At 45.7% G+C, this 27,144-nt stretch overlaps 1 protein-coding gene and 1 pseudogene across 1 annotated transcript in view; one reads left to right on the plus strand and one right to left on the minus strand.

The window, feature by feature from the left end:
* LOC128054652 (feline leukemia virus subgroup C receptor-related protein 2) overlaps positions 1 to 3,553 on the plus strand; it is a 58,062-nt gene extending 54,509 nt beyond the window's left edge. Inside the window, exon 10 of the mRNA XM_052647297.1 lies at positions 3,476 to 3,553. Within this exon, the coding sequence (XP_052503257.1) occupies positions 3,476 to 3,553 (78 nt within the window). The remainder of the gene's footprint in view (positions 1 to 3,475) is intronic.
* Positions 3,554 to 3,965: 412 nt separating this feature from the next.
* LOC128054844 (uncharacterized) lies at positions 3,966 to 25,208 on the minus strand (annotated as a pseudogene).
* Positions 25,209 to 27,144: the final 1,936 nt, after the last annotated feature.

A 27,144-nucleotide genomic window follows, 5' to 3' on the forward strand; every position in this document is an offset into this window, starting at 1 on the left:
AGGGACCAGAGCCAATGGGTTGCCAGCAGGGCTCTAAAAGTACAAGTCAGAAAGCAAGAGTGGATCATGGTGGAAGGGGAGAGGACCAGGAATTAGATCGAGAACAGAAGAACATTTCCCTTCTTTCCTAATTGGAAAAGACGGGAACTCTTTTAACCATTGTGCTGTGCTGTGCTTAGTCACAAAGTGTCCAACTTTGTGACTAAGCATTTTGTGACTAAGTCACTTCAAAGTGTCCGACTCTTTGCGACCCTATGGACTGTAGCCTGCCAGGCTCCTCTGTCCATTGGGAGTCTCCAGGCAAGGATACTGGAGTGGGTTACCATGCCCTCCAGGGGATCTTCCCAACGAAGGGATCGAATCCAGGTCTCCTGCATTGTGGGAGGATTCTTTGCTCTCTGAGCCAACAGGGAAGCCCAAGAATACTGGACTGGGTAGCCTATCCCTTCTCCAGGGGATCTTCCCGACCCAGGCCTCAAACTGGGGTCTCCTGCATTGCAGGTGGAGCTACCAGGAAATCCTTTAACCAATGTGTTAGATATCAAATCTGAATCAGGATGAAAGGAATTTCAGCTCTCAGGAGTCAGTGGGATATTGCTTAAAAAAACAAAACACCCAAAACCTGTTACAGAGGTAATACACATACTTTGTAGAAAAAATTTAAAATATAGCAAAGTGTACACATTTTTTTATTTTTTGTTTGTTTTAAAGTGTACAAAATTTGAAAGTCATCCTGTAATAGCATCACCTAGAGATGAGGTTCTGTATGTTTGCTTTTACTCCCACTTCTGTGTGCACATATAATGTATATGTGTAGATATATGTATGTATTTTTTAAACAAAAGTAGAATCTTGCACTTTTGTTGTTTGGCAGGCTTTCTTGTTCTGTGTGCTTCTGTACTTTCTGCAAGCGCTTTGTCAGGTCATTAGTCTGTTACAACGTACTTGACGTCACAGTGTCCTAATAACTGCACATGGACAGACATGATTTGATTGACAACTTTCCTGTCCAGGAACACCAAGAGTCTTTCTGATTGTTGTTTACTGTTCTGGAGCTGACTCTTTGGGCATATTCTTAAGCACTATATTGTCCTGAGAAATGGATCAGTGGTTTTGCCTGTTGTTAAGACTTTGATATGTGTTCCCAGACTGTCGTGTAGAAAGAAGGCACTATCAATACTCCTAATGTGCATTGCTCTAGCAGTGTATGAGGCCAACCCTGAGAATTTCTCATTTTGAAAATCTTTGCCAGTTATCGAAGGCAAAAATGGTACCTGAAAGAGGTGCGTTTAGTGCTTTACGGATGTGTGCTGAGAGATGGCTGCTCATCTCTGCTTGCTTGTTTGTCCTCTGATCTCACACTCTGGAGTTGGCAGGTGGCAGCAGGTAGCAGGGGAAGGGGGAGATGCCTGGGACAGGACATTCAGTGGGGACACAGGGAACGCCTGAGACAGGAGCGGTCTCCTCAGGAGCCTGTGAGAAGCATGGCATCAGCCCTGCAGAGATGGGCTTGTCTCTGAGGCATAGACGAGGAAACGTGATTTGGGACACTTTGGTGACTATACTGTGAGCCTATGAAAAGGTGCCTATGATAACAGGATGGATTACTGGTGAAAAGCTTTCAATTTGAAATGTGATGCATTGTGTCAAGCGCTATGAGACTCTGCTGTGTTTACTCTGTAATCAATGTTTCCCTGGGCAAACCAAACAGAGGAAAGTAAAGGTTGCCTGTAGGCCTAGTGCCCAGAGATAACCTAGTAACACTTGAGTCATTTCCCAACGTTTTCTGTGGATGCAGAAATGTGCTTGTGCACGCTGGATTTTCTACCCTGCTTGTTTCCGCAGGAGAGTCTGACAGCCTTTCTACACCACTGCCCCCCGACCCCACGTCTCCATGTACACACGTCCGTTTCCTCCTGTTTGCTACTTATGTCGTCCCACATTTCCCTGTCTCCCAGGCAGATCCCTGTCCCTGTGGGCCAGGCTTGTTATCCAGCAGGCGGTGAGGGCTCAGTCCTGTGCGTGTGGACTGTGGGAAGCAGTGCGAGTCGGGCCAGGAGGCCAGTGGGTGCAGGCTCACGGTGCTGTCCTAGATGCACCTGGGGGGCTGGTGGGACGGGGGTCAGAGTCACGCGGGGCTGGGCCCAGGGGCGTCAGGGCTGTCAGAGGGTGTCGTGAAGGAGCTGTCATTTCCCCACTGAGGTGGCGGGTGTGAGTGGGACCTGCAGACCCTCCCAGGACATCAGCCTCAGTGCCAGGGGACGACAGGGCAGGGAGCGCATTGGGCCGGAGCTGCGCTTTCTGATCAGTGAGGTGTGTCATTGGCAGAAAGAGCCAGAACTTCTGGTTGGGGGCTCATGAGTCATCTTGAGGAAGACAGTGTGCATCTTCTTCCAGTTGGTGATTCTCCGCCGTAAGAGACATACGCCTTGTTTGGTTGTGACTTCAAGGTGGTCGTGCTGAAGGAGGCAGGTGTGTGTGCATGAGTGTGTCAGAGACAGGAGGTGACGTGAATGGTTGAAGGCGGCTGCTGGCTCCTGAGTGAGGGCTTCTCAGGGCTGAGGCCGAGCTGGTGCCGACAGTTAGCAAGATGGAGAACCAGACACTGGATCTCCCGCTTTGCCTCTGCCATGGGCTGCCCTGAGGGTCGTGGCGGGTGAAGTGCCGTTTGTCCAGCTGACGTGGCCTGCGTGTGCTCCGCCAGCCTCGATGGTCAGAGCTGTGTGGGGCTCGGCCCGTGCTTGAGGCCTTGTTGGGAGCGAGATGAGCCCCTGAGGGAAGAAGCAAAGTGTTCCTAAAACAGCAGACAAACGCCCAAGTTGGCAGTTAGTACTTAGAGGCCTCAGAGCATAATCTTCAGGGCATATTAATCCCACCCAGCTAAGAAGTGTGACCCTGAATACCTTCTAATTCCATGCCATCATCCCCAAGAAATCTGATGGCAAAGAGCCGAAGCCTCCTCTTCTCTGGGGAGCTATATTAGTATATACATACTGTGAGCCGTACCGCATCCTGTCTTTGTAACAGTTCACTGTGCGTCTGTTACACACACGTGGTAACTGTATTCCTCCCCTGGGGGCTGCCCCTGACTGGGGGTAGTCAGCACTCCTGAGGAGGGGGCAGACCTGGGCCTTTGCACAGGCACGTGGAGGTCCATCCAGGTGGGGCGAGGTTGTCAGAAGGGGAGGAGGGTGACCGGAGCTCAGTGGCACTCACAGTGAGATGGTCCCTGGAGGCTGTGGTGTCCTGGAAGGCTGACCTTTTCGCTCCTCCTTTGCTCCTGTCGTGATGGTGTGTGTGTCTGGGGAGCACTGTGTGTGACCAGAGCCCCTGTCCTTGTTTTGTTCAGTCGGGGATGCTGAGTGCCTGGGACTCTGGTCTTCCCCCCAGATTCCAGATGCACGGGCAGGAAGATGCTCCAGCAAGGAGTCCCTGCCTCTTCACCCCAAGGGCTGTCCCCTTGTCTGTCTTGTAGAAACCCCAGGAGGGGGAAGAGGAGGAGGACAGCAAGAGCAACAAAGCCCCCACCACTGTCCAGGAGGAGCATTTCTGAGAGAGAGCGGAGGAGCAACTCGGGGGACTCGGACCGCCCCCACCTCTCCAGCCAGCACAGCTCTGCCTGCCAGCCCCACGGCCTTCACCCAAGCAGCTTCTGGGGAAACTGGGAGGAACATCTGTGTCTTGTAGGACAGTGCTCTGCCTCCTGGAAGCCACTCCAGAGCTTGCCCTGTCTCTGTCTCCGTGGGGGAGATGCTCTTTCCACCACACAGGTTGGGGCCCCGCCCTCCCCCTGCAGGTTCTGGGAGCTGGAGGGGGCAGAGAGAATCCTGGAGTCAGTCCTGGCTGCTGCCTCACCTTGCTGCTCCAGCCCATCCCTCGGGATAAAGCCTGCACATTATCCCAAAAGAAATCTTATTCAGGAGATTAACTTTTTTAGTGTCTAAAGACCCTTAGGAGCCCAATTCTCAGGAGCAGCAGCTGCTCTGGACGAGGGTCTTTCTTGGGCCCCCAGACTGACCACTGACATTCTGTGGGAGAGCAAACACGCTCAGGACAAACCCCTCAGGACTCCAGGACCAGGTTCTTCTGGCTCATGTTGCAAATGTCTGCAAACCCTCTGTCCTCAGAGCTGATCAAACCAAACATCAATAAACTTGATAAAAACATTGCTGTCACCTAGAAGACTAAGCCAGTTTCAGAGAGTTGACCTCCCTGGGATGTGATGGTGCTAAGAATCTGGGGAGTCTGGTAGCTTGATTCGGGAACAGAAAGGCTCTTTTCTGCAGAAGACGTCCCGGCCCAGGGCCTTGTGTGCGTCACTGCCACCTCCGTGCCTTCCTCCAGACGTCACTCAGGGGCTCGTGTTCTCCTGCCTGTGACCCTCACTGCAAACTCACCTGTGTCCTTCCCCCTGAGAGCTCCAAAGGCCCCTGAGAGATGAGGGGAAGGGGCAGAAGGAGAGGTGGCCCTTCCATGTGTCAGTCCAGTCAGCCATGACTGACTGACACACACGCACATGTCCTTTCAACCAGCCCAAGCTGCCCGCTCCTGGCTTACCTGCTGTCTGGCTCTACTCATGGGCTTGGGGAGAATCTCCTCAAAATACGGCATTTTGGTTGTTTCTCAAGTGCTTTGAGCTCCGTGATCACAAACCCTGTGCTCTTTTGTTGTGGCCACTGCCCCGGGCTCAGCATATGGCAGCTGCCTGCATGGAAGTGGTGCTGGGTGCTTGGGCCACTGCCTGAGGGCAGCTGGTGTGTGTGTGTGTGTGTGTGTGTGTGTGTGTGTGTGTGTGTGTGTGTGTGTATAGTACTCTGTACATAAAAGAAGAAGTTCACACTTCTGGTGCAAGGAGTGAGTTAGGGATGGAAAGGAGGTGGAAAATGAAGGTGCCTTACTTTTTCATAAAGAGAAAGTGTTTACTCTTGAGTCTCTTAATTTTATAAACAAAATGTTTACTGAAATCATTGTTTTATTTGAAATCATAATTAGTATTTTCTATTTGTAACACCAGATATATTAAAGCAATAAAATATCCTCCATGTGGTCTGCCTTGTCACTTGTTGGGGCAGAGATGGCTTTGGCATGGGAACAGGCTGGAGGGGTGGGGGCTTGGGGTAGAGGAGGCGCTCCTCCACACTGTGGAAGGTCGTCCTCTGTAGACATCGATATTACCACGCCAGTGGGTTACTTTTTAATGATGAGGCTGCAGACGTTACTGTCTGTCCATGTGGAGACTGCAACTGAAGGCCGAATCCGTGGCTCCAGCAACTTTCTGTTCAGAGTGATCCTTTTACAGTGCATGTCAACCGCATCAGTCCTCCACTTTAAACCCTCTTCTAGCTTCTTACCTCAACCACAGCCCAGAGCTCACCAGAGCCCACAAGACCCCATGCACTGTGGCCCCCACCTTCCTATCTGACCGTCTGTCCTCCACTGTTCTGTTCAGTCTCTGCTCCAGCCACACGACCTCCCTGCCGTGCCTTGAATGTACCAAGCATGTTCCCACCACAGGGCCATTGCACCTGCCAGTCCCTGTGTCTGGGGTCCACTGGCTGCGGATGTCCATATGACTTGTTTCCTCACTTCAGCTCAAACATCCCCTCTCCAGAGAGGCCTCCCCTGCCTGCCACCTCCCTCCATCTTGCTGTCTTGCATGATGCGGTGACTGTTATCTGCCGACTCTCTTCCCCACAGGACTGTAAACTTCACTTTGGCGACCTTGTCACTGTGTTCACTGTTCTTCCTCTGTGCTTGGACCAGAGCCAGGCATATAGTCAGGGCTCCAGATGCACTGTTGAAGGAAGCCCTGAAAGAGTGGGTACCACCCCCCTGAGACTGTCTCCAGCCCTGCCTCCCCCCACCTCTCAGTGACCTTCGCAGAAGAGAGGAAGGGATTGCACACTATGAACCAGAGCAGCTTCTGTGGACTCTGGACCTTGCAGTGGCGAGGCGGCTGCAGGAAAGGGTGGGAGGCCCAGTAGGGAAGCAGGAGAGAGGACCAAGAGGCAGGGAGATAATTCAGGCACTTTTCCTTCACAACTTACCTCTGCAAGATTTCCAGGAGGAGGCTGAATTTAAAAATTAGATACACAAAAAGCAGCAAAGCTTTACTGTATAGCAGTGGGAACTATAGTCAATATCATGTAATAACCTATAATGGGAAATAATCTGAAAATAATATATGTACTATCTGTGTATGTATATATGTAACTGAATCATCCTGCTATGTGCCTGAAACATTGCAAGTCAACGATACGTCAATAAAATATATATATTAAGAAAAAAATTCCATGGACAGAGGAACCTGGTGGGTTAACTTCCATAGCATCACAAAGAATTGGACAAAACTGAGTGAGTGAACTTCATCATCAACCTACAATGGACCATCCAGTGACCTCTCAAAACTGCTTGATTCATACTAAAAATAACCCAAAGACTGCTGTCAGGTCTCCTTGGACAGGGACCCAACACAGAGGCGCCTGCACCACCGAGGAGTGGCAAATAGACTTGACTTCAATGCCTTGAGCTGCAGGGAATTTCAGATTCCTGCTAGTATTGGTGGTCTTTTTCAGGACTGGTGGAGGCACCAGGACTGAAAAAGCCTCCAAAGTGGTGAAAGCCATGCTTAAGGAAAATTTCCCCCAATTTGGATAGTCTGCTGCTGCTGCTTCTAAGTCACTTCAATCACGTCTGACTCTGTGCGACCCCGTAGATGGCAGCCCACCAGGCTCCGCTGTCCCTGGGATTCTCCAGGCAAGAACACTGGAGTGGGTTGCCATTGCCTTCTCCAATGCATGAAAGAGAAAAGTGAAAGTGAAGTTGGTCAGTCATGTCTGACTCTTGGAGACCCCATGGACTGCAGCCCACCAGGCTCCTCCATCCATGGGGTTTTCCAGGCGAGAGCACTGAAGTGGGTGCCATTGCCTTCTCCGTGGATAGTCTAGCACCCTTCAAAGTGATGATGGGCCTGCTTTTTTCTCTAGCATGACCTAATAGATGTCTAAACCACTGCAGATTAATGGAAAGCTATATTTATTCTGGAGTGCACATTCAATAGGAATAACAGAAAATGAATTCTACATTAAATAGCATTGCTAATATATGTTGAGTCTAATTTAACTTGGGGTTAGGGCTTGACAGTTGCCCTACTATGGGTCAGAGTGGCTTCCAGAAGGAGGCTTAAAATTAGCCTCTTTGAAATATTGTATGGTAGGCCATTCCATGTGTCTGCCCAAGAGGGAGAATGTATAAATACTTCGAAAGATTTAGCGGTTGCCAATTATGTTCAAACTCTAGGCACAATACAAACCTCTGTTCATGAATTTGCTCCAGCAAGTCTTCCTTACATCCTTTCCAGCCTGGACATTGCATCCTCTTAAAACATGTGGAGGACAAGGGCCTGAGCACCAGCTGACTGCAAAGTGGACAGAACCACCTGTGGTATTACTTATCACACACTCATATCTGTCAGGTTAGCTGGAGTAACTGGAGTAAAGCCACGGATACATCACAGTCAGGTCAAAGCAGCCTCACCGTCATCAGAAAATGACCCAACTCCTGAGAGTCCTAGAGAGCAATGTGTTTGTGAACCCTTAGAAGACTTAAGGTTGCTCTTCAGAAAGGATAAGTATTGAGAATAGAATTTCCTTGCAGAAGGAACTTCATCAGGTTCAAATAGTTGCAGAGAATTTTTTTACTTACTAAAATTATGAAGGAATATTCCTGACCCAAAGCTGATCAATTCCATTTCCTGATTACCCCCTCATTGCCTCTGTTCAGCAGGAAGTAGCCAGAACAATCATTTCCCCTTATTCCCACAAGATTTTGGAATGGACATTGATAGATAGGAATTGCCATAGGGTCCGGGCAAGCACATGGCTGTCAGTGAGTGACTGTTAGAGGTCCCTCCCAGCCATTGGTTAGAGTTTCAAAGGAGCTGAATTCAGACTGAGGGAAGTTGGGTTTTGTTTTTTTTAGTGAAACAAAGATAACTATTTTTAATGATAAAAGGTACAATTCACTAAGAAGATAGACATCATAAAGACACAAAAAGCAAAAATTGGAAGAAATATAAGAGAAAAGAAAAAATATAATCATAGTGAGACATATAAACATTTCTCTGAGAATATTTTATCAAGTGCATAAAAAAGAATCAGAGCATCTTAAATGATGTCATTAATAATTTAAATAGAATAGATCTGTTTATATTCACTTATATTAACCTTATATACTATACAAATATATTTTAAAATATTTTTAACTTTAAATTTTACTTTATTTTGCTTTACAATACTGTATTGGTTTTGCCATACATTGACATGAATCAGCCACGGGTGTACATGAGTTCCCAATCCTCAACCCCTCTCCCACCTCCCACCCCATATCATCTCTCCAGATCATCCCCATGCACCAGCCCCAAGCCTCCTGTATCCTGTATTGAACATAGACTGGCGATTCATTTCTTACATGATAGTATACATGTTTCGATGCCATTCTCCCAAATCATCCCACCCCCTCCCTCTCCTACAGAGTCCAAAAGTCTGTTCTATACATCTGTGTCTCTTTCGCTGTCTCGCATACAGGGTTATCATTACCATCTTTCTAAATTCCATATATATGTGTTAGTATACTGTATTGATGTTTTTATTTCTGGCTTACTTCACTCTGTATAATAGGCTCCAGTTTCATCCACCTCATTAGAACTGATTCAAATGTATTCTTTTTTAATGGCTGAGTAATACTTCATTGTGTATATGTACCACAGCTTTCTTATCCATTCATCTGCTGATGGACATCTAGGTTGCTTCCATGTCCTGGCTATTATAAACAGTGCTGCGATGAATATTGGGATACATGTGTCTCTTTCAATTCTGGTTTCCTTGGTGTGTATGCCCAGCAGTGGGATTGCTGGGTCATAAGGCAGTTCTATTTGCAATTTTTAAAGGAATCTCCACACTGTTCTCCATAGTGGCTGTACTAGTTTGCATTCCCACCAACAGTGTAAGAGTGTTCCCTTTTCTCCACACCCTCTCCAGCATTTATTGCTTGTAGACTTTTGGATCACAGACATTCTGACTGGTGTGAAATGGTACCTCATTGTGGTTTTGATTTGCATTTCTCTGATAATGAGTGATGTTGAGCATCTTTTCATGTGTTTGTTAGCCATCCATATGTCTTCTTTGGAGAAATGTCTATTTAGTTCTTTGGCCCATTTTTTGATTGGGTCGTTTATTTTTTCTGGAATTGAGCTGCAGGAGTTGCTTGTATATTTTTGAGATTAGTTGTTTGTCAGTTGCTTCATTTGCTATTATTTTCTCCCATTTAGAAGGCTGTCTTTTCACCTCGCTTATAGTTTCCTTTGTTGTGCAGAAGCTTTTAATTTTAATTAGATCCCATTTGTTTATTTTTGCTTTTATTTCCAGTATTCTGGGAGGTGGATCATAGAGGATCCTGCTGTGATTTATGTCAGAGAGTGTTTTGCCTATGTTCTCCTCTAGGAGTTTTATAGTTTCTGGTCTTATGTTTAGATCTTTAATCCATTTTGAGTTTATTTTTGTGTATGGTGTTAGAAAGTGTTCTAGTTTCATTTTTTTACAAGTGGTTGACCAGTTTTCCTAGCACCACTTGTTAAAGAGATTGTCTTTTCTCCGTTGTATATTCTTGCCTCCTTTGTCAAAGATAAGGTGTCCATAGGTGTGTGGATTTATCTCTGGGCTTTCTATTTTGTTCCAGTGATCTATATTTCTGTCTTTATGCCAGTACCATACTGTCTTGATGACTGTGGCTTTGTAGTAGAGCCTGAAGTCAGGCAGGTTGATTCCTCCAGTTCCATTCTTCTTTCTCAAGATTGCTTTGGCTATTCGAGGCTTTTTGTATTTCCATACAAATTGTGAAATTATTTGTTCTAGCTCTGTGAAAAATACTGTTGGTAGCTTGATAGGGTTTGCATTGAATTTATAGATTGCTTTGGGTAGTATACTCATTTTCACTATATTGATTCTTCCGATCCATGAGCATGGTATATTTCTCCATCTATTCGTGTCCTCTTTGATTTCTTTCATCAGTGTTTTATAGTTTTCTATATATAGGTCTTTAGTTTCTTTAGGTAGATATATTCCTAGTATTTTATTTCTTTTTGTTGCAATGGTGAATGGAATTGTTTCCTTAACTTCTTTTTCTACCTTCTCATTATTAGTGTATAGGAATGCAGGGGATTTCTGTGTGTTGATTTTATATCCTGCAACTTTACTATATTCATTGATTAGCTCTAGTAATTTTCTGGTGGAGTCTTTAGGGTTTTCTATGTAGAGGATCATGTCATCTGCAAACAGTGAGAGTTTTACTTCTTCTTTTCCAATTTGGATTCCTTTTATTTCTTTTCCTGCTCGGATTGCTATGGCCAAAACTTCCAGAACTATGTTGAATAGTAGCGGTGAAAGTGGGCACCCTTGTCTTGTTCCTGACTTTAGGGGAAATGCTTTCAATTTTTCACCATTGAGGATAATGTTTGCTGTCGGTTTGTCGTATATAGCTTTTATTATGTTGAGATATGTTCCTTCTATTCCTGCTTTCTGGAGAGTTTTTATCATAAATGGATGTTGAATTTTGTCAAAGACCTTCTCTGCATCTATTGAGATAATCATATAGCTTTTATTTTTCAATTTGTTAATCGTGGTGAATTACATTGATTGATTTGCGGATATTGAAGAATCCTTGCATCCGTGGGATAAAGCCTGCTTGGTCACAGTGTATGATCTTTTTAATGTGTTGTTGGATTCTGATGGCTAGAATTTTGTTAAGGATTTTTGCATCTATGTTCATCAGTGATATTGGCCTGTAGTTTTCTTTTTTGTGGCATCTTTGTCAGGTTTTGGTATTAGGGTGATAGTGGCCTCATAGAATGAGTTTAGAAGCTTACCTTCCTCTGCAATTTTCTGGAAGAGTTTGAGTAGGATAGGTGTTAGCTCTTCCCTAAATTTATGGTAGAATTCAGCTGTGAAGCTGTCTGGACCTGGGCTTTTGTTTGCTGGAAGATTTCTGATTACAGTTTCAATTTCCGTGCTTGTGATGGGTCTGTTAAGATTTTCTATTTCTTGCTGGTTCAGTTTTGGAAAGTTGTACTTTTCTAAGAATTTGTCCATTTCTTCCACATTGTCCATTTTATTGGCATATAATTGCTGATAGTCATCCCTTATGATCGTTTGTATTTCTGTGTTGTCTGTTGTGATCTCTCCATTTCCATTTCTAATTTTATTGATTTGATTTTTCTCCCTTTGTTTCTTGATGAGTCTGGCTAATGGTTTGTCAATTTTATTTATCCTTTCAAAGAACCAGCTTTTGGCTTTGTTGATTTTTGCTATGGTCTCTTTTGTTTCTTTTGCATTTATTTCTGCCCTAATTTTTAAGATTTCTTTCCTTCTACTAACTCTGGTGTTCTCCATTTCTTCCTTTTCTATTTGCTTTAGGTGTAGAGTTAGGTTATTATTTGACGTTTTTCTTGTTTCTTGAGGTATGCCTGTATTGTTATGAACTTTCCTCTTAGCACTGCTTTTATAGTGTCCCACAGGTTTTGGGTTGTTGTGTTTTCATTTTCATTCATTTCTATGCATATTTTGATTTAGTTTTTGATTTATTCTGTGATTTGTTGGTTACTCAGAAGCGTGTTGTTCAGCCTCCATATGTTGGAATTTTTAATAGTTTTTCTCCTGGAATTGAGATCTAATCTTAATGCATTATGGTCAGAAAAGATGCTTGGAATGATTTCAATTTTTTTGAATTTATCAAGGTTAGATTTATGGCCCAGGATGTGATCTATCCTGGAGAAGTTTCCATGAGCACTTGAGAAAAAGGTAAAATTCATTGTTTTGGGGTGAAATGTCCTATAGATATCAATTAGGTCTAACTGGTCTATTGTATCGTTTAAAGTTTGCATTTCTTTGTTAATTTTCTGTTTAGTTGATCTGTCCATAGGTGTGAATGGGGTATTAAAGTCTCCCACTATTATTGTGTTATTGTTAATTTCCCCTTCATACTTGTTAGCATTTGTCTTACATATTGCGGTGCTCCTATGTTGGGTGCATATATATTTATAATTGTTATATCTTCTTCTTGGATTGATCCTTTGATCATTACGTAGTGGCCTTCTTTGTCTCTTTCAACAGCCTTTGTTTTAAAGTCTATTTTATCAGATATGAGTATTGCTACTCCTGCTTTCTTTTGGTCTCTATTAGCATGGAATATCTTTTTCCAGCCCTTCACTTTCAGTCTGTGTGTGTCCCTTGTTTTGAGGTGGGTCTCTTGTAGACAGCATATATAGGGATCTTGTTTTTGTATCCATTCAGCCAGTCTTTGCCTTTTGGTTGGGGCATTCAACCCATTTACGTTTAAGGTAATTATTGATAAGTATTATCCCATTGCCATTTACTTTATTGGTTTGGGTTCGGATTTATACACCCTTTTTGTGTTTGCTGTCTAGAGAAGATCCTTTAGCATTTGTTGGAGAGCTGGTTTGGTGGTGCTGAATTCTCTCAGCTTTTGCTTGTCTGTAAAGCTTTTGATTTCTCCTTCATATTTGAATGAGATCCTTGCTGGGTACAGTAATCTGGGCTGTAGGTTATTTTCTTTCATCACTTTAAGTATGTCTTGCCATTCCCTCCTGGCCTGAAGCGTTTCTATTGAAAGATCTGCAGTTATCCTTAAGGGAATCCCCTTGTGTGTTATTTGTTGTTTTTCCCTTGCTGCTTTTAATATTTGTTCTTTGTGTTTGATCTTCGTTAATTTGATTAATATGTGTCTTGGGGTGTTTCACCTTGGGTTTATCCTGTTTGGAACTCTCTGGGTTTCTTGGACTTGGGTGATTATTTCCTTCCCCATTTTAGGGAAGTTTTCAACTATTATCTCCTCAAGTATTTTCTCATGGTCTTTCTTTTTGTCTTCTTCTTCTGGGATTCCTATAATTCGAATGTTGGAGCGTTTCATATTGTCCTGGAGGTCTCTGAGATTGTCCTCATTTCTTTTAATTCGTTTTTCTTGTTTCCTCTCTGATTCATTTATTTCTACCATTCTATCTTCTATTTCACTAATCCTATCTTCTGCCTCTGTTATTCTACTATTTGTTGCCTCCAGAGTGTTTCTGATCTCATTTATTGCATTATTCATTATATATTGACTCTTTTTTATTTCTTCTAGGTCCTTGTTAAACCTTTCTTGCATCTTCTCAATCCTTGTCTCCAGGCTATTTATCTGTAACTCCATTTTGATTTCAAGATTTTGGATCATTTTCACTATCATTATTCGGAATTCTTTCTCAGGTAGATTCCTTATCTCTTCCTCTTTTGTTTGGTTTGGTGGGCATTTCTCCTGTTCCTTTACCTGCTGGGTATTCCTCTGTCTCTTCATCTTGGTTATATTGCTGCATTTAAAATTTTATATCTATAAGTTATTAGATGTCCACAGGACATTTAGAAAAACTGACATAAGATAGACATTCCTAAATTTCAAAAAGTAGAATTCTTTTTATGGTGATTGTTATACAAATAGATATATATTATTTTTGAAATTATTTTCCACATACATTATTACAAGATATTGATTATTGTTCCATATGATATACAATAAAACTTTGTTGCCGTTGCATGTCTATTTTTTTAAATTAGAAATCTAGCATTCTATTCATGCTAAGTCAAACAAGTAGAATCAAAATGTCATAAATTTTTTCAGTTAGGCAAAAATTCATAAGGTTTCTAAAATATATGTATTATACATACTATTTACATATGTATAGAAGAGCTTTTCTACTACATTTGATAAAGAAGATCAAAAGGAAAAAAAAAAAAAAGGAAGAGATGGAGAAACACCAGAAAACATAAACTAAATGAAATAGGAGCACTGAGTATGAAATAGAAAAAGTGAAACAAACTAAATAAAAGTAAAAGATTATCACAGAGTCCAGTTATTTTTAAACAGGGCTGCTCATTAGAAACATATCTGGAGCTCTAGTGGAAAAAAGCAATAACTAGGCATTTGTATTTTTCAAAAAGCTCCAAGATAATTCTGATATGCATCTGGATTTAAAAAGTGATTACAGGTTTGTCAATTAAATGGTAATATAGAATTCTGTTATTTTTCTGAAAACCAATCCTGATAAAATGGTATTAAGTGAGTAACAGTTTTATAATTGAAATGTTGCAGCTCCAAGCCATGTGCTATGCTGGGATTCATGACCTCCAGCAGAGAGGATTTTGATCCAGGGACATTTTGTGTAGCAAAAGTTTTGTTGTAGGAAGGGGGGGCCCCTCCAGGGCCCCAAGAGAGGTCTCTTGTCTAACAGTTAGAAAGAATCGTCTGAGGAGACACGTGCTGACAAAGCAAGAGAGTTTATTGGGAAAGGAGCACCTGGGTGGAGAACAGCAGGGTAAGGGAACCCAGGAGAACTGCTCTGCCACATGGCTCGCAGTCTCAGGTTTTGTGGTGATGGGATTAGTTTCCGCACTGTCTTTGGCCAATCATTCTGACTCAGAGTCTTTCCTGGTGGCGCACGCACAGCTCAGCCAATATGGATGCCAGTGAGAGAGATTCTGGGAAGTGGACGGACAGGCAGTGTCCCCTTTTGACCTTTCCCAAAGTCTTCTGGTCGGTGGTGGCTTATTAGTTCTCTATTCCTTACCAGGACCTCCTGGCCTAAAACAACTCATGTAAATGGTTACTAGAGAGCCTGGCCAGGGTGGGTGGCTTCAGTCGGTGTGCTTCCCCTAACAGCTTTATTCAAGTGTAAAAGGGATAAAGAAAGCTTCTGACATAAACATCAGAAGGGGACAGAAAGAGTGCCCCCTTGCTAGTGTTTAGCAAGGAGTTATATATCTGTTAGCAAGTTGCTAATCAGATGAAAGAAACATGTCAAAACTGAGAGAGTTGCACCAGGACCCACTCCTACCAGATGCATTTTTGATAGCACTGGCACAAGGTGGGTCATCCGGGCCATAAAACAATTGACATGAATCTTGAAAAAAGGCACATTTCCAAGCAAATACATAGTTTCACTAGCATAGCTTAAGAAAACATTTCCATAGGAAAAACGCATTGGTTAGCTTAAGGTTTGAGAAAAGTTAAGTTCAGGCAGAACCAGGTGTTGTCATGACAACACAGGATTGGAAAAGGTAGCCTTCCTACCTGTTACCCTTTCATAATCACAATAGTGAAAGATGTTTATCAATTTTCACAATCAACAGCCAGACAAAAACTAAAAGATAATTACAATGGCAAGCCATAATGGGAACATGATAACCTAATTCAGAGCAACCTTGGGCTGGTTAACAGCCAGGTATGCTTTCATGTTGACACCTCTCGAGGGGGATACATCAGGAATTGCCTCTCAGAAGTCACTTCAGTCACACTTCGCTGTCCCTTCTGGGGCCAGTTAGCAAGCTGAGAGGTCAGGGGTTTAATATGAAAGAAATGATTCATAACCTTGAAAAAAACCACGGTGAATGGAGGACTTAAAGAAGCAAATAAACACTCATGCTACAGTGAGAAAGGAGCTACCAGGCAGGTGGACAGGCAGGATGTGAGGGGAGCCCCTGAGTCACACTTGGGCTCTAAGGAAGGCTGCCTGGAGGAGGTGATGCTTGTCCTGCAGGGAGACAGGACACGAGGCATGGTGAGCTTACAGTGCTGGTTGGAGCTGCAGGCAGGCCCAGCAGGTGGAGGGAAAGCTGGGAGTGGGCAGGGATGGGAGAGGCGGCCAGAGCAGCATCACGACCTCCTGTGTGCTAAGCCAGGGAGCAAGAACATTCTGGAAGGTAGGGGCCACCACTGAAGGACTCCAGGCAGGACAGAGGCCTGGACAGAAGCGAAGAGCCCTGCGGAGAGTGTGATGGGGAATGAGAGGCGTAAGCACAATGCAGGTGGCAGTGCATGATCAAGGTAAGGAGCCATGAGAATCTGAACTGGAGTGGTGCCCAGGAGGAAGGTGGTGAGGAGGTCAGCACCCAGTGGACACAGTGATGGTGCCTCTCAAGGCTTGGGTTTGGCTGACTGTGAGCTGGCAGAGCTCCTCTTTGACACACAGGATTCAGGGGAGAAGCAGCCCTGGGCTTGGCCTTTGGATGCTGGGGCAGCAGGTGAGTCATAAATGTTATAGAAGGCATCAGACCCCTACAGAGGCTACAAGCGTGAAAGCTACTAGAAGCAGGTGGAAGGTCAGAAAGGGTGCAGACAGAGGTAACAGAGCCTCTGGCCACACACCTGCTTTTCTGAGAAGACACCCAGCACGGTTTTGGAGGACAGCTCAACTGAAGGGGCTTCCCTGCAGCTCCAGGGCTGAAGGTTTGTTGTTCACTTTAGCTCCAACATTATAATCAGTCCAGGATGGAACTGACCTCACCCCTGGAGATCACCTGTGGGTCTCAGAGAAGCAGCACAATCTTCATTCAACTTGTTCCATTTTTTAATTTTACAGTTTTTTTTTAAACCAAAGCTTTCTATGGTTTAAAAAATCAAATAGTCTTGTATCAAAAATGTCATTGCTTACCCTGCTTTCCTGGTCCTCTGAGGTAACTACTTTCAGTTATTAGTAGGTGATTTTTTGGCATTTATCTCCAAAGCTCTAAATAACATGGGTATATAGATACTTCCAGGCTTCACTTGTGGCTCAAGTGGTAAAGAATCCACCTGCGATGCAGGAGACCCTGGTTCAATTCCTGGGTTGGGAAGATCTGCTGGAGAAGGGATAGGCTACCCACTCCAGTATTCTGGCCTGGAGAATTCCATGGACAGTCCATGGGGTCGCAAAGTCATGGGGACATGACTGAGCAACTTCACTTTCCCTATAGATACTTTCTGATTTTGTCCACATTAGGCATTGTCTGTTGATTTTCCAATATGGTAGACAAGGATTTAGCTCTGCTCACCCTACCCTCATCTCCACCTCATACATGTGCCCACTTCCCATTCCTCCATCCTCACAATATAGTTATGCCATATTGGATTATATCAACATTGTTTTCACAGTATTATGGTTGTGTTCACATTATTCACAACTGAAGTCACTTAAAGTCACCATGGCTTTGTTCCGCTTTCCTCCATAGCTTTTTATCTTCCACTGAAGTTTTAAATTGACTCCCTTCCCATTGACTTGTTTGTGCTTTTTATCACAAGTCCAGCCTCTAATTCTCTCCAAGTTCTATTTACCCCACTCTATAATTTCAAATAGAACCCCCTCAGTGTCACCTTACTGATAGAATCTTTCCTGGAGTCTCTGATCAGTGTCCATTCAAACAGGCTGTTTTCCTGCCTGACTCATAGCTGTCCACCTGGGGATTTCCTTTTCCACAGTCTCAGTGATTCCCATCCCCTGCCCTCCTGACCCAGTTTCCTGAATCTCATCTCTCACTCTCTCTAGGTTGCCTCCCTTGTTTTGGTGGAGCACATCCTTTAGCAGCTTCTGACCATGGAGGGACAGTTCATTTTCAGAAGTTTGGAAGTGTGAAGATATGTGACTCGCACTTTTCTTCGGTAGTTTGAGTGTAGAATTCTCGGCAGGGAAGGGTTCTCCTTCAGAAGGCACTGTTGTACTCAGCTCCAGCTTCCCAGCTTGAAGACAGCCTGCTGACATTCTGCGCCCATTTCCTTTAAAGTGTTTTATGAACCTGTTCTTATCTCGCTGAAAACTCATTGGATCTCCTCTTTGTCCCAGTTTTCTGAAATTTTGTGGTGATGTGGAATTCAACTCAACTCTGTGGACAGGTATCCAGATAGGCATGTGCAGTGACACTTCTCTTGTTCAGGATTCCGGGCTGTACGGAGATGTTCCCAAGAACTTGGAGCTAAAGTATTAGGGAAATGAGGGAGGTGAGGCAGTCAGGGCATGGGCGAGTGTGCAGTATTACACATGTAAAGGACGAATACAAGATGTCCAAGGGCACTGTGTTTACAAATTCCAAGTGTCAGTACTTCCTAAGAGGGACTCATCCAGGGTCTCACCCTGATGTGTTAGCCATTTAGCCTTCCCATTCCCTCCTCAGGCTCCATACTTCCACATCTACAGCCCCAGTGGAGGTGATGGTAAACCAGTGCATGCCACTTGGACTTCAAGTTTAATTCCTATAGCCTTGAGTAGTTGTTGGCCTCTAGGGGGCAGACTGTGCTAGCTTTCTGTAGAAAACCCGGAGCTGGTTCTCTCCACAGAAATGCTCAAACCTGGCTGCAAGTTGACATCACCAGGGGAGTTTTAAACAGGCAGATTCTGAGGCTACTCCCAGAGATCTTGACCTGAGATGTGGTTCAGGTTTGGGAAATGTGAAGAGTTCCCTCATGGCATTTTAATGGGCAGCTCAAGTTTAGAACCCTAGCCCCAGAGCTTTGAATTCTTCATTTTGGGGGTGAAGATTAACAAAGAAAGCAAGGAAGCACAGGCACCCAATGACTGTTTAATGTGCAAACCAACCAATCACCTAGATGTCTTTTAAAATGCAGACTGTAGTTCAGTAGGTCCAGGGTGAGCCTGGGCTTTTAACAAGCTCCCAGGGCTTGCCCACACACTGTCCCCAGACCCTGCCTGAGAAGCCAGGCTGCAGCCTGGATGAATATGAGATGAGACTGATGGCTCTTTAGGTCAGCTGAGACTTTATCTTAAAGTTGATCTTGTTCCCACTTGGAGGAACAGGCTTACATTTCTAAAGGTTTGGAAGTTTGCAGGTCTTAAATCATCTAGGATGTTGACTTACTCCCAAGATGTCTCTCCGTGGACATCTGCTAGATCTGTTCAGATCCCGGGCTGTATTAAAGTATTCATGCTTTGAAAACCTGGACATTAGAGCTAGAAACTGTCCAGGCATCCTTGTTTTGCATGACATTCTTTGCAATAGTAAATGTAAAGTGGCTCTTTTTCTATATTTTCCTTGGGGATCCCAAATTAGAAATGTATACATATAGACATGGAAATGTGCGCTTGGTGTATAGGTTCTTAAGTCCTTACAAAGTGTTTAATTCTCATTGTAAAAGCTGGCTTTATATCGATTTAAAAGATCATCAACAAATGATTATACAGCAACTGCTACAGTTCAGAGAAATACAACTCTGTGGGATGCAGGAGCTGGGGAAGGCTCCAGGGAGGTGGTGAGATGAGCTGGGCTGTAGAAAGTGGGATTAGGTGAGCAGAGAAAGTGGGGAAGGCATTTCCAGCACAGACATTGGGATGAACGAGGCTTAGAGGCTTTGAGTTATGTAGGCTGCATCCCAAGAGTGAATAATATCTATTCCTCGTGAAATAACTGTTTAAAAACCAAAATGTTCTTAGGCTTTCAATAAAGTAAGACATAAAACTAGTCTACTTTGGTTACTAATCTAACTTGTTATGCCCAAGTCGCGAAATCTCCCAATGACCACCAGGGAGCCGATGTCCAATGCAAAAGCAAGAGAGTTTTTATTACCAAGCTCGAGCTGGGGCTCCCACCGTTACCGACGCAGAGGCTAAGGAGAGGAGCCCTGAACTCTGGGTTACATTGCTTATATAGGGTATTCTTTTGCAAAAAAATTTAAAAACGTGAGTTTCCGGGTTGGGAGACATCTAATTGGTTACCTTCTGTGGAAGGGTTAGGTGTTGGGTTCTGATTGGTTTTCATTTCCCGGCTGGCCATGGGTTCTGATTGGTTCCCATTTCCTGGGCTTAATTTGAATTTCCCGGGCAGGTCATAAGTCCTGAACGTAAAGTCAGGAGATCCTGATCTGGGATCTGATTGGCTCGCAGGTGGTGGGGTGAGGTCAGGGGATTTCCAAAGACTCTTTCCTCAGAACTCTAAAATGGAGTCTCTCTCTCTCTTTTTTTTTTTTGGCAAAATGGAGTGGCTTAGGCTCTTCATTCCCCCCTTCTCAAGGACCCAGGACAGACTCAATCATGGGTCTGTAAACAGCTCTATATTTTCTTCCACTAAAGGGGCCGCTGGCAGAGCTGTATATTGGGACCTGAGCACCATAAGCTGCACTGTGTTGATGTGGCTCTTGATGAAGGTCATTAACTTGTTCAATAAACATGGCCCGAAGGTGAGTAGCAAAAGTAAGATAATCAGAGGCCCTGTATACCCCAGACGAGTCCTGATGTCCATCTTATGTCCCTCTGTCCTTCAGAAGTGAAAGAGACCTTGATGAGGTCGCAGTCAGGGCAATTACCGGTAAATCGCTTGTTCCACATGTCTGAGGTGATAGGATTTACGAAAGTCATCGTGACCAGGTTCGACGGCCTGGCCACACTCCATTTCCACCAGCCATCATTTGAAGTCACACATTCCCATGCCTTACAGTGACGACTCTGCATGCTGCCACAAGTCTTTATCTGGTCTCTCTTGTGCCCCAGACACGCATAGAAACCCACTTTCCGCAGATAAGCGTGTGCCCAGGAAGTCTCCATCAATTCTTTTAGGTGGAAGTATAAGTTGGGCCACCATGTGTTTACAGGGTGCGTGGCAGTCGTCTGGTTCAGCACCTCGTATGTCTCTCCATTTCATAGTTTCCAGGTTACTTTAAAAGGTTGGTGTGGATTTTGGTCCTGGGCCACACCTGAAGCCTTCCAGCCCAGGAAGGAGAGCACCAGGAGTAGCCGGGTAGCCATTTTACCATTTTACCTACTTTTGTTGTCTTTGCAGTTTTAGCTTGAGAGGGTTAGTTTTGTCCAATTCGGCCTTCCACTGGGGGAGGAACTCTTCTCGTAAGGTGAACAGGTCTGCAGGCCATGTGTGGGTGTAGTGGACCCAAGCAGAGACACTGTCAACTTTGAGAGAGCAGTTGGTGTCATCAAGACGACAAGGAAGGGTCCCTTCCACCTAGGCTCTAGGGTCTCTTGGCGATGAAGGGGCATGTACACCCAGTCTCCTGGCTGGTAGTGGTGAGGTTCAGGTGGAGGGCCTGATTCATATAGCACTTTGAGCCTCTTCCATGTGTCCCTGTGGGAGTATTGTAAGGACTGGAGACAAAAAAGCAACTTCTGATCATCTATTTCTTTTAACACTTCTGCCTTTAGGTTAGGGATTATTGGAGGAGGTATCCCATACATGATTTCAAAAGGGGTGAGTCCCAGTTGGTAGGGTGAGTTCCGCACCCAGTACAGGGCAAAGGGGAGGAGAGCCACCCAGTCCCCGCCAGTCTCAGCAACTAGTTTTGTTAATGTCTCTTTAAGCATCCTATTCATCCTTTCCACTTGCCCTGAGCTCTGGGGCCTATAGGCACAGTGCAGCTTCCATCTAGCCCCCAAAGCCCGGGCTACCCCCTGGCTTACCTGAGACACGAAGGCTGGCCCATTATCTGACCCCACCTGTGCCGGAAACCCGAACCGTGGCAAGATGTCTTCAATCAGCTTTTTGCCCACCACCTCTGCTGTTTCTCTCTTGGTGGGGAAAGCTTCTTTCTACCCACCCTGAGAAGGTATCTATGAACACCAATAGGTATTTGTATCCATATTTACCCGGTTTTACCTCAGTGAAGTCCACCTCCCAGCAAGCTCCTGGTCTTGTCCCCCATTCTCTAATTCCTTGGTTGGCCGGATGGGGGACAGTGTTCGTGAGCTGGCATGCTTTGCAGTTTGATACGACGTCTCCTATTATCGTCCTGATATCTTTCATGGTAATCTTGGCATGTCTAATCAGGTCTTGCGATTTGCGGGTTCCCAGGTGAGTGGCACGATGCATTCTTAGTACTACTTGTTTTCCGGGTTCTTCTGGGAGGATTAGAGAGCTGTCTGCTGCTCTCCCCCACCCGGGCAGCTGTTGGGCCATAGGCGGGCTTTTTATCCAGCCTAAGTCTCTTGTTGGGTAATTGGGCAAAGCTGGCAGAATAGGGCTCCCAGGGTCAGGCAGCTGAAGAGTGGCCTCAGCCACGGTATTCTGGGCTGCATCCCTGGCTGCCCTCTCTGCAAGTTGTTTCCCCTTGAGATCGGGGTGTCTGGCTTCTGGTGCCCTGGGCAGTGTACTATGGCTAGTTTTTAGGAAGCCATAATGCTGAGAGGAGAGCTTTTATTTCTTCTTTGTTTTTAATCATCTTACCCTCGGCCGTGAAGAGTCCCCTCTCTCTGTAGATAGCCCCGTGTATGTGGGCAGTAGTAGCAAAGGCGTATCAGGCTATCGGTAATGATGTTAAGCTTTTTGTCCTTTCCCAACTGGAGGGCTTTTGTTAGGGCGATTAGTTCAGCCCTTTGAGCCGAAGTGCGGAGGTAGTGCTTCTGCCCACACAATTTGGGTTTCGGTGGTTATGGCCGCCCCCACATACCTGAGTCCATCTCAAACGAAACTGCTCCAGTCCGTATACCAGGTGACCTCAGCATCCACCAGGGGGCGATCTTGCAAGTCCTCTCGCGTCCCACGCACCTGGGCTAGTATGTCGCTGCAGTCATGGATCGGGGCTTCCAAGTCTGGGTTAGGAAGCAACGTAGCCGGATTGAGAGCAGTAGGCGGTAGAAAGATGATTCTGGAGGGGTTTAGCAGTAGTCCCTGGTAGTGGGTCAGCCGAGCGTTGCTGATCCATCTATCTGGGGGTTGTTTCAGTAGGCCCTCAATGGCATGGGGGGCAGTAATATGTAACTCCTGCCCTAGTGTCAGTTTGTCTGCATCTTTGACCATTAGGGCCACTGCTGCAATCATGCGGAGGCATGGGGGCCAGTCTGATGCTACGGGGTCTAGGCGTTTAGACAAGTAGGCCACTGGCCATTTCCAAGGTCCCAAATGTTGCATCAGCACCCCTTTTGCTACTTCTTGTTTTTCATCCACATACAGGAGAAAGGGTTTTGTGACGTCAGGCAACCCTAGGGCGGGGGCTGACAGCAGAGCCGTTTTAATAGTTTTGAAGGCGGCCTCCATCTGCTCTGTCCAGCTGAAAGGGGTGGTGCTTTTGGTGGCTTCATATAAGGGTTTAGCCAGTTCCGCATAGTTTGGAATCCAAAGACGGCAGAAGCCAGCAGACCCCAAGAATTCTCTCACCCTTCGAGGTGAGTCTGGGGTCGGTATTTTGAGTACCGTCTCCTTTCATGCCTCTGACAGCCACCTCTGCCCTTCTTTTAACACATACCCTAAGTAGGTGACCTCTGGTTGGCATATCTGAGCCTTTTTGGCTGAGGCTCAGTACCCTAATTTTCCAAGGGTCCACAATAGTTCTCGGGTGCCCATGAGGCAAGTCTGTTGGTCTTTTGGGGCAATTAAGAGATTATCTACGTATTGCAACAAGGTTAGTTGGGAGTGCTGTTGTCTAAACTCACCCAGGTCTTCATGGAGGACCTCATCGAAGATGGTGGGAGAATTTTTAAATCCCTGTGGCAGTCGTGTCCAGTTCAGCCGTCCATTGATCCCCTCTTCCAGGTTGGACCACTCAAAGGCGAAAAGCTCCTGGCTCTTGGGCGCCAGGGATAGACTAAAGAAAGCGTCTTTTAGATCTAGGACCGTATACCAGTGATGATCTGGCGGGAGCAAGCTCAAGAGGTTGTATGGGTTTGGCACCGTAGGATGAATATCTAGAACTCGGCGGTTAACTTCCCGCAGGTCCTGTACTGGCCGATAGTCATGAGAATTTGTTTTTTTAACAGGGAGCAGGGGAGTGTTCCACGCCGACTGACAGGGTCTCAAGATTTTCTGGGCTAGGAGCCTGCGGATATGGGGGGTGATTCCCTGTCGGGCCTCTAAGGTCATAGGATATTATCTGACTCGGACGGGATCAGCCCCTGGCTTGAGATCTATATATATAGGAGGGCGGTGCCTTGCCAAGCCGGTTCCCCCTGTCTTGGCCCACGCTTCAGGGAATTCATCTAGCCACTCCTGGATGTCCGTTTGGGGAAGGGTCGGTTTTTGGTGCAGCCGATATTCATCCTCTAATTGAATTGTCAGTGCTTGAGTCGGCCTGCCCGCCTGATCAAGTATTTTAGTTTCTCCTGGGAGGAAGTGAATTTGAGCTCCCATCTTGGTTAACAAGTCTCTTCCCCACAGTGGGAAGGGGCATTCTGGGATGACCATAAAGGAGTGAGATACCCTGCCCATGCCCAAATCCACAGATCTTCGGGTAGTCCATTGATATTGTTTCATCCCAGTGGCCCCCTGCACCCATGAAGTCTTTCTGGCCAGTTTCCCTTGGGGCTCCAGCAAAACCGAATATTGAGCCCCTGTGTTGACAAGGAAGTCAATTGGGGTCCCCTCCACTCTTAGGGTTACCCTGGGTTCGGGGAGGGGCACCAAACCCCATCTCCCCTAGTCGCTCAGTTCATCGACGGCCAGGATAGGGGTCTTTCGTGGTCCCTTCTTTTTCTTAGGGCATTCTTTGGACCAGTGTCCTTCCTCCTTACAATAGGCGCGTTGGTTCTTTCGTAATGCTGGTCGCGTACGGGGGTGGCTGTTACCTTCAGCCGCTAGGCGGCGCAGCTGGCGCTCCCTTTCTCCCGAATCAGGAACTGTTGCCGCTAGCAGGATGCACGCCATATTGCGGGTCTGGCGGTCTGCTGCCTTAGCTTGTTTTTCCTCAGGGGTCTCTCGAGTATTAGACCCTTTCTGCCACTGTTACGAAATCCTGGATACTCTTTTCACCCAGGCATTCTAGTTTTTGTAACTTTTTCCTGATGTCTGGAGCCACCCGGTTGACAAAATGCATTATCAAAGCAGCCTGAGTGCCTTCTGCTTCTGGGTCCATGGGGATGTATTGTCTAAAGGCCTCCATCAGCCTTTCCAGATAAGCGGCTGGACTCTCAGTGGGGCCTCACTGAACATTTCCTACTCTAGCTAGGTTAGTGGGTTTCCATGCAGCTGCCTTGAGCGCCCCCTCAACAGAGTCTGGCTGTAGACCCGGAGCCTCTCCTTACCTTGTGCCATATTGTAATTCCAGTCAGGTCGCGATAAAGGAAAAGAGGCGTTAATTTCATCTATATTAGTGGTGGGTTCTCCATTTGCCCCTGGGACCCTTTTACGGGCCTCATTCTGTATTCTCTCTCTCTCTTCCGTGATGAAGAGAATATGGAGCAGCTGTTGACAGTCGTCCCAGGTGGGCTTATGAGTAAAAAGCACAGTTTCTAGAAGGTTAGTTAGATCTCTAGGGTTATCTGAGAACTTAGCATTCTGTGACCTCCAGTTATATAGGTCACTGGTAGAGAAGGGCCAGTATTGATGAGGTTGGTTCCCTTCCTCGTCGGGGGGACTGGCCACTTGTAAAGGGAGGGCAACAGTTGAGTCTACTGGTCCCGCCGGAGACATGGCTCACCTATGGCGAGTATTTTGTGTGGGCCCCCCTTCTGATGCGTCAGCCCTAGGTGGAAGGATAGCAGGGGCCCTCAGTGGCTTGAGGGGTTGGTAAGGGGGTGGGAAGAGAAGTTCTTCCTCTGTTCCCCCTTGTAAAATGGGGTACAGCGGCGCCATTGGTTCAGGTTCCTTGGGATCTTTCAGGTTCTTTCCTATACGTGTCACCAGCACCTGCGCGGCGGTGAAGAATCCCTGTTGAGGCAAGAAAGGTCTTACCCATGGAGTGGGGCACAATATGAGATCTTCCCACACTATGACATAGGGAACTTGGTCAGGGTGTCCGCTCCATTGTCGAAAGATGATGTCTAGGACTCGGTGCACGGTTTCCAAGTCAAAGGTGCCCTCTGGGGGCCATCCCACATAGAAGGTTGGCCATTCCGCGCTGCAAAAAGTGATTAATTTATCTTCCTTAATTTCCACACTGAGGTCATGTGCGCGCATCTTGACCTCCTTAAAATGGTCAGTGATCAGGGATAGAGGGGTAGGGTTAGATTGACTTTGCCCCGTGGTTCCTAGATCAGTCAGATGTTGGTAAATTAACACAGACAGTACAGATAGCCACACAGACAGACAGAGAGACAGAAGATACAGGCCTCTGAGAGTCCGGAGGCAAAACTGAAAGTAAGACGACGGCCTCCGGCCGTTCTGCGGGAGCGACCTGCTATCGTCTACACAGAACAGGTGCACTCCGTCCCCTCCGAAGGGGCCGAGGATGTCTCCCAACGACCCGTACCGGTGACCTGCCGGCGCGTCCGCCTGAGTCATATACCAGCTTCAGAAAATAGGCCTTATCAGAAACAGAGAGACAGAGAAGAGCTTACCAGCTGCAGATAACTCTCGGGATCGGTTTCCCTGCGGGGCTGATGGGAGATCCTGGACGAGCCCCCAAATGTTATGCCCAAGTCTCAAAATCTCCCAATGACCACCAGGGAGCCGATATCCGATGCAAAAGCAAGAGAGTTTTTATTACCAAGCTCGAGCTGGGGCTCCCACCGTTACCGACGCAGAGGCTAAGGAGAGGAGCCCTGAACTCTGGGTTACATTGCTTATATAGGGTATTCGCTCGTGAAAAATTCAAAAACGTGAGTTTCTGGGTTGGGAGACATCTAATTGGTTACCTTCTGTGGAAGGGTTAGGTATTGGGTTCTGATTGGTCTTCATTCCCGGGCTGGCCACAGGTTCTGATTGGTTCCCATTTCCTGGGCTTAATTTGAATTTCCCGGGCAGGTCATAAGTCCTGAACGTAAAGTCAGGAGATCCTGATCTGGGATCTGATTGGCTCGCAGGTGGTGGGGTGAGGTCAGGGGATTTCCAAAGACTCTTTCCTCAGAACTCTAAAATGGAGACTCTCTCTCTCTCTCTTTTTTTTTTTTTTTTTTTTTTTGCAAAATGGAGTGGCTTAGGCTCTTCAGACTTATTTGTTCTTTCATGGCTGTAAAAGTGTACTTTCTAATATGTCCTGGTTTCTGGTGTAAATGAAAATTTAAAGTCCTAATTTTCAGTTTCCTAATCATTTTAATTAGCAGTGGCCACAGAACTGGAAAAGGTCAGTTTTCATTCCAATCCCAAAGAAAGGCAATACCAAAGAATGCTCAAACTACCACACAATTGCACTCATCTCACACGCTAGTAAAGTAATGTTTAAAATTCTCCAAGCCAGGCTTCAGCAATACGTGAACTATGAACTTCCAGATGGTCAAGCTGGTTTTAGAAAAGGCAGAGGAACAAATTGCCAAGATCCTCTGGACCATGGAAAAAGCAAGCAAATTCTAGAAAAACATCTATTTCTGTTTTATTGACTATACCAAAGCCTTTGACTGTGTGGATCACAATAAACTGTGGAAAATTCTTCAAGAGATAGGAATACCAGACCACCTGACCTGCCTCTTGA

Source organism: Budorcas taxicolor, chromosome 10, assembly GCF_023091745.1.
Source record: "Budorcas taxicolor isolate Tak-1 chromosome 10, Takin1.1, whole genome shotgun sequence".
NCBI lineage: Eukaryota > Metazoa > Chordata > Mammalia > Artiodactyla > Bovidae > Budorcas > Budorcas taxicolor.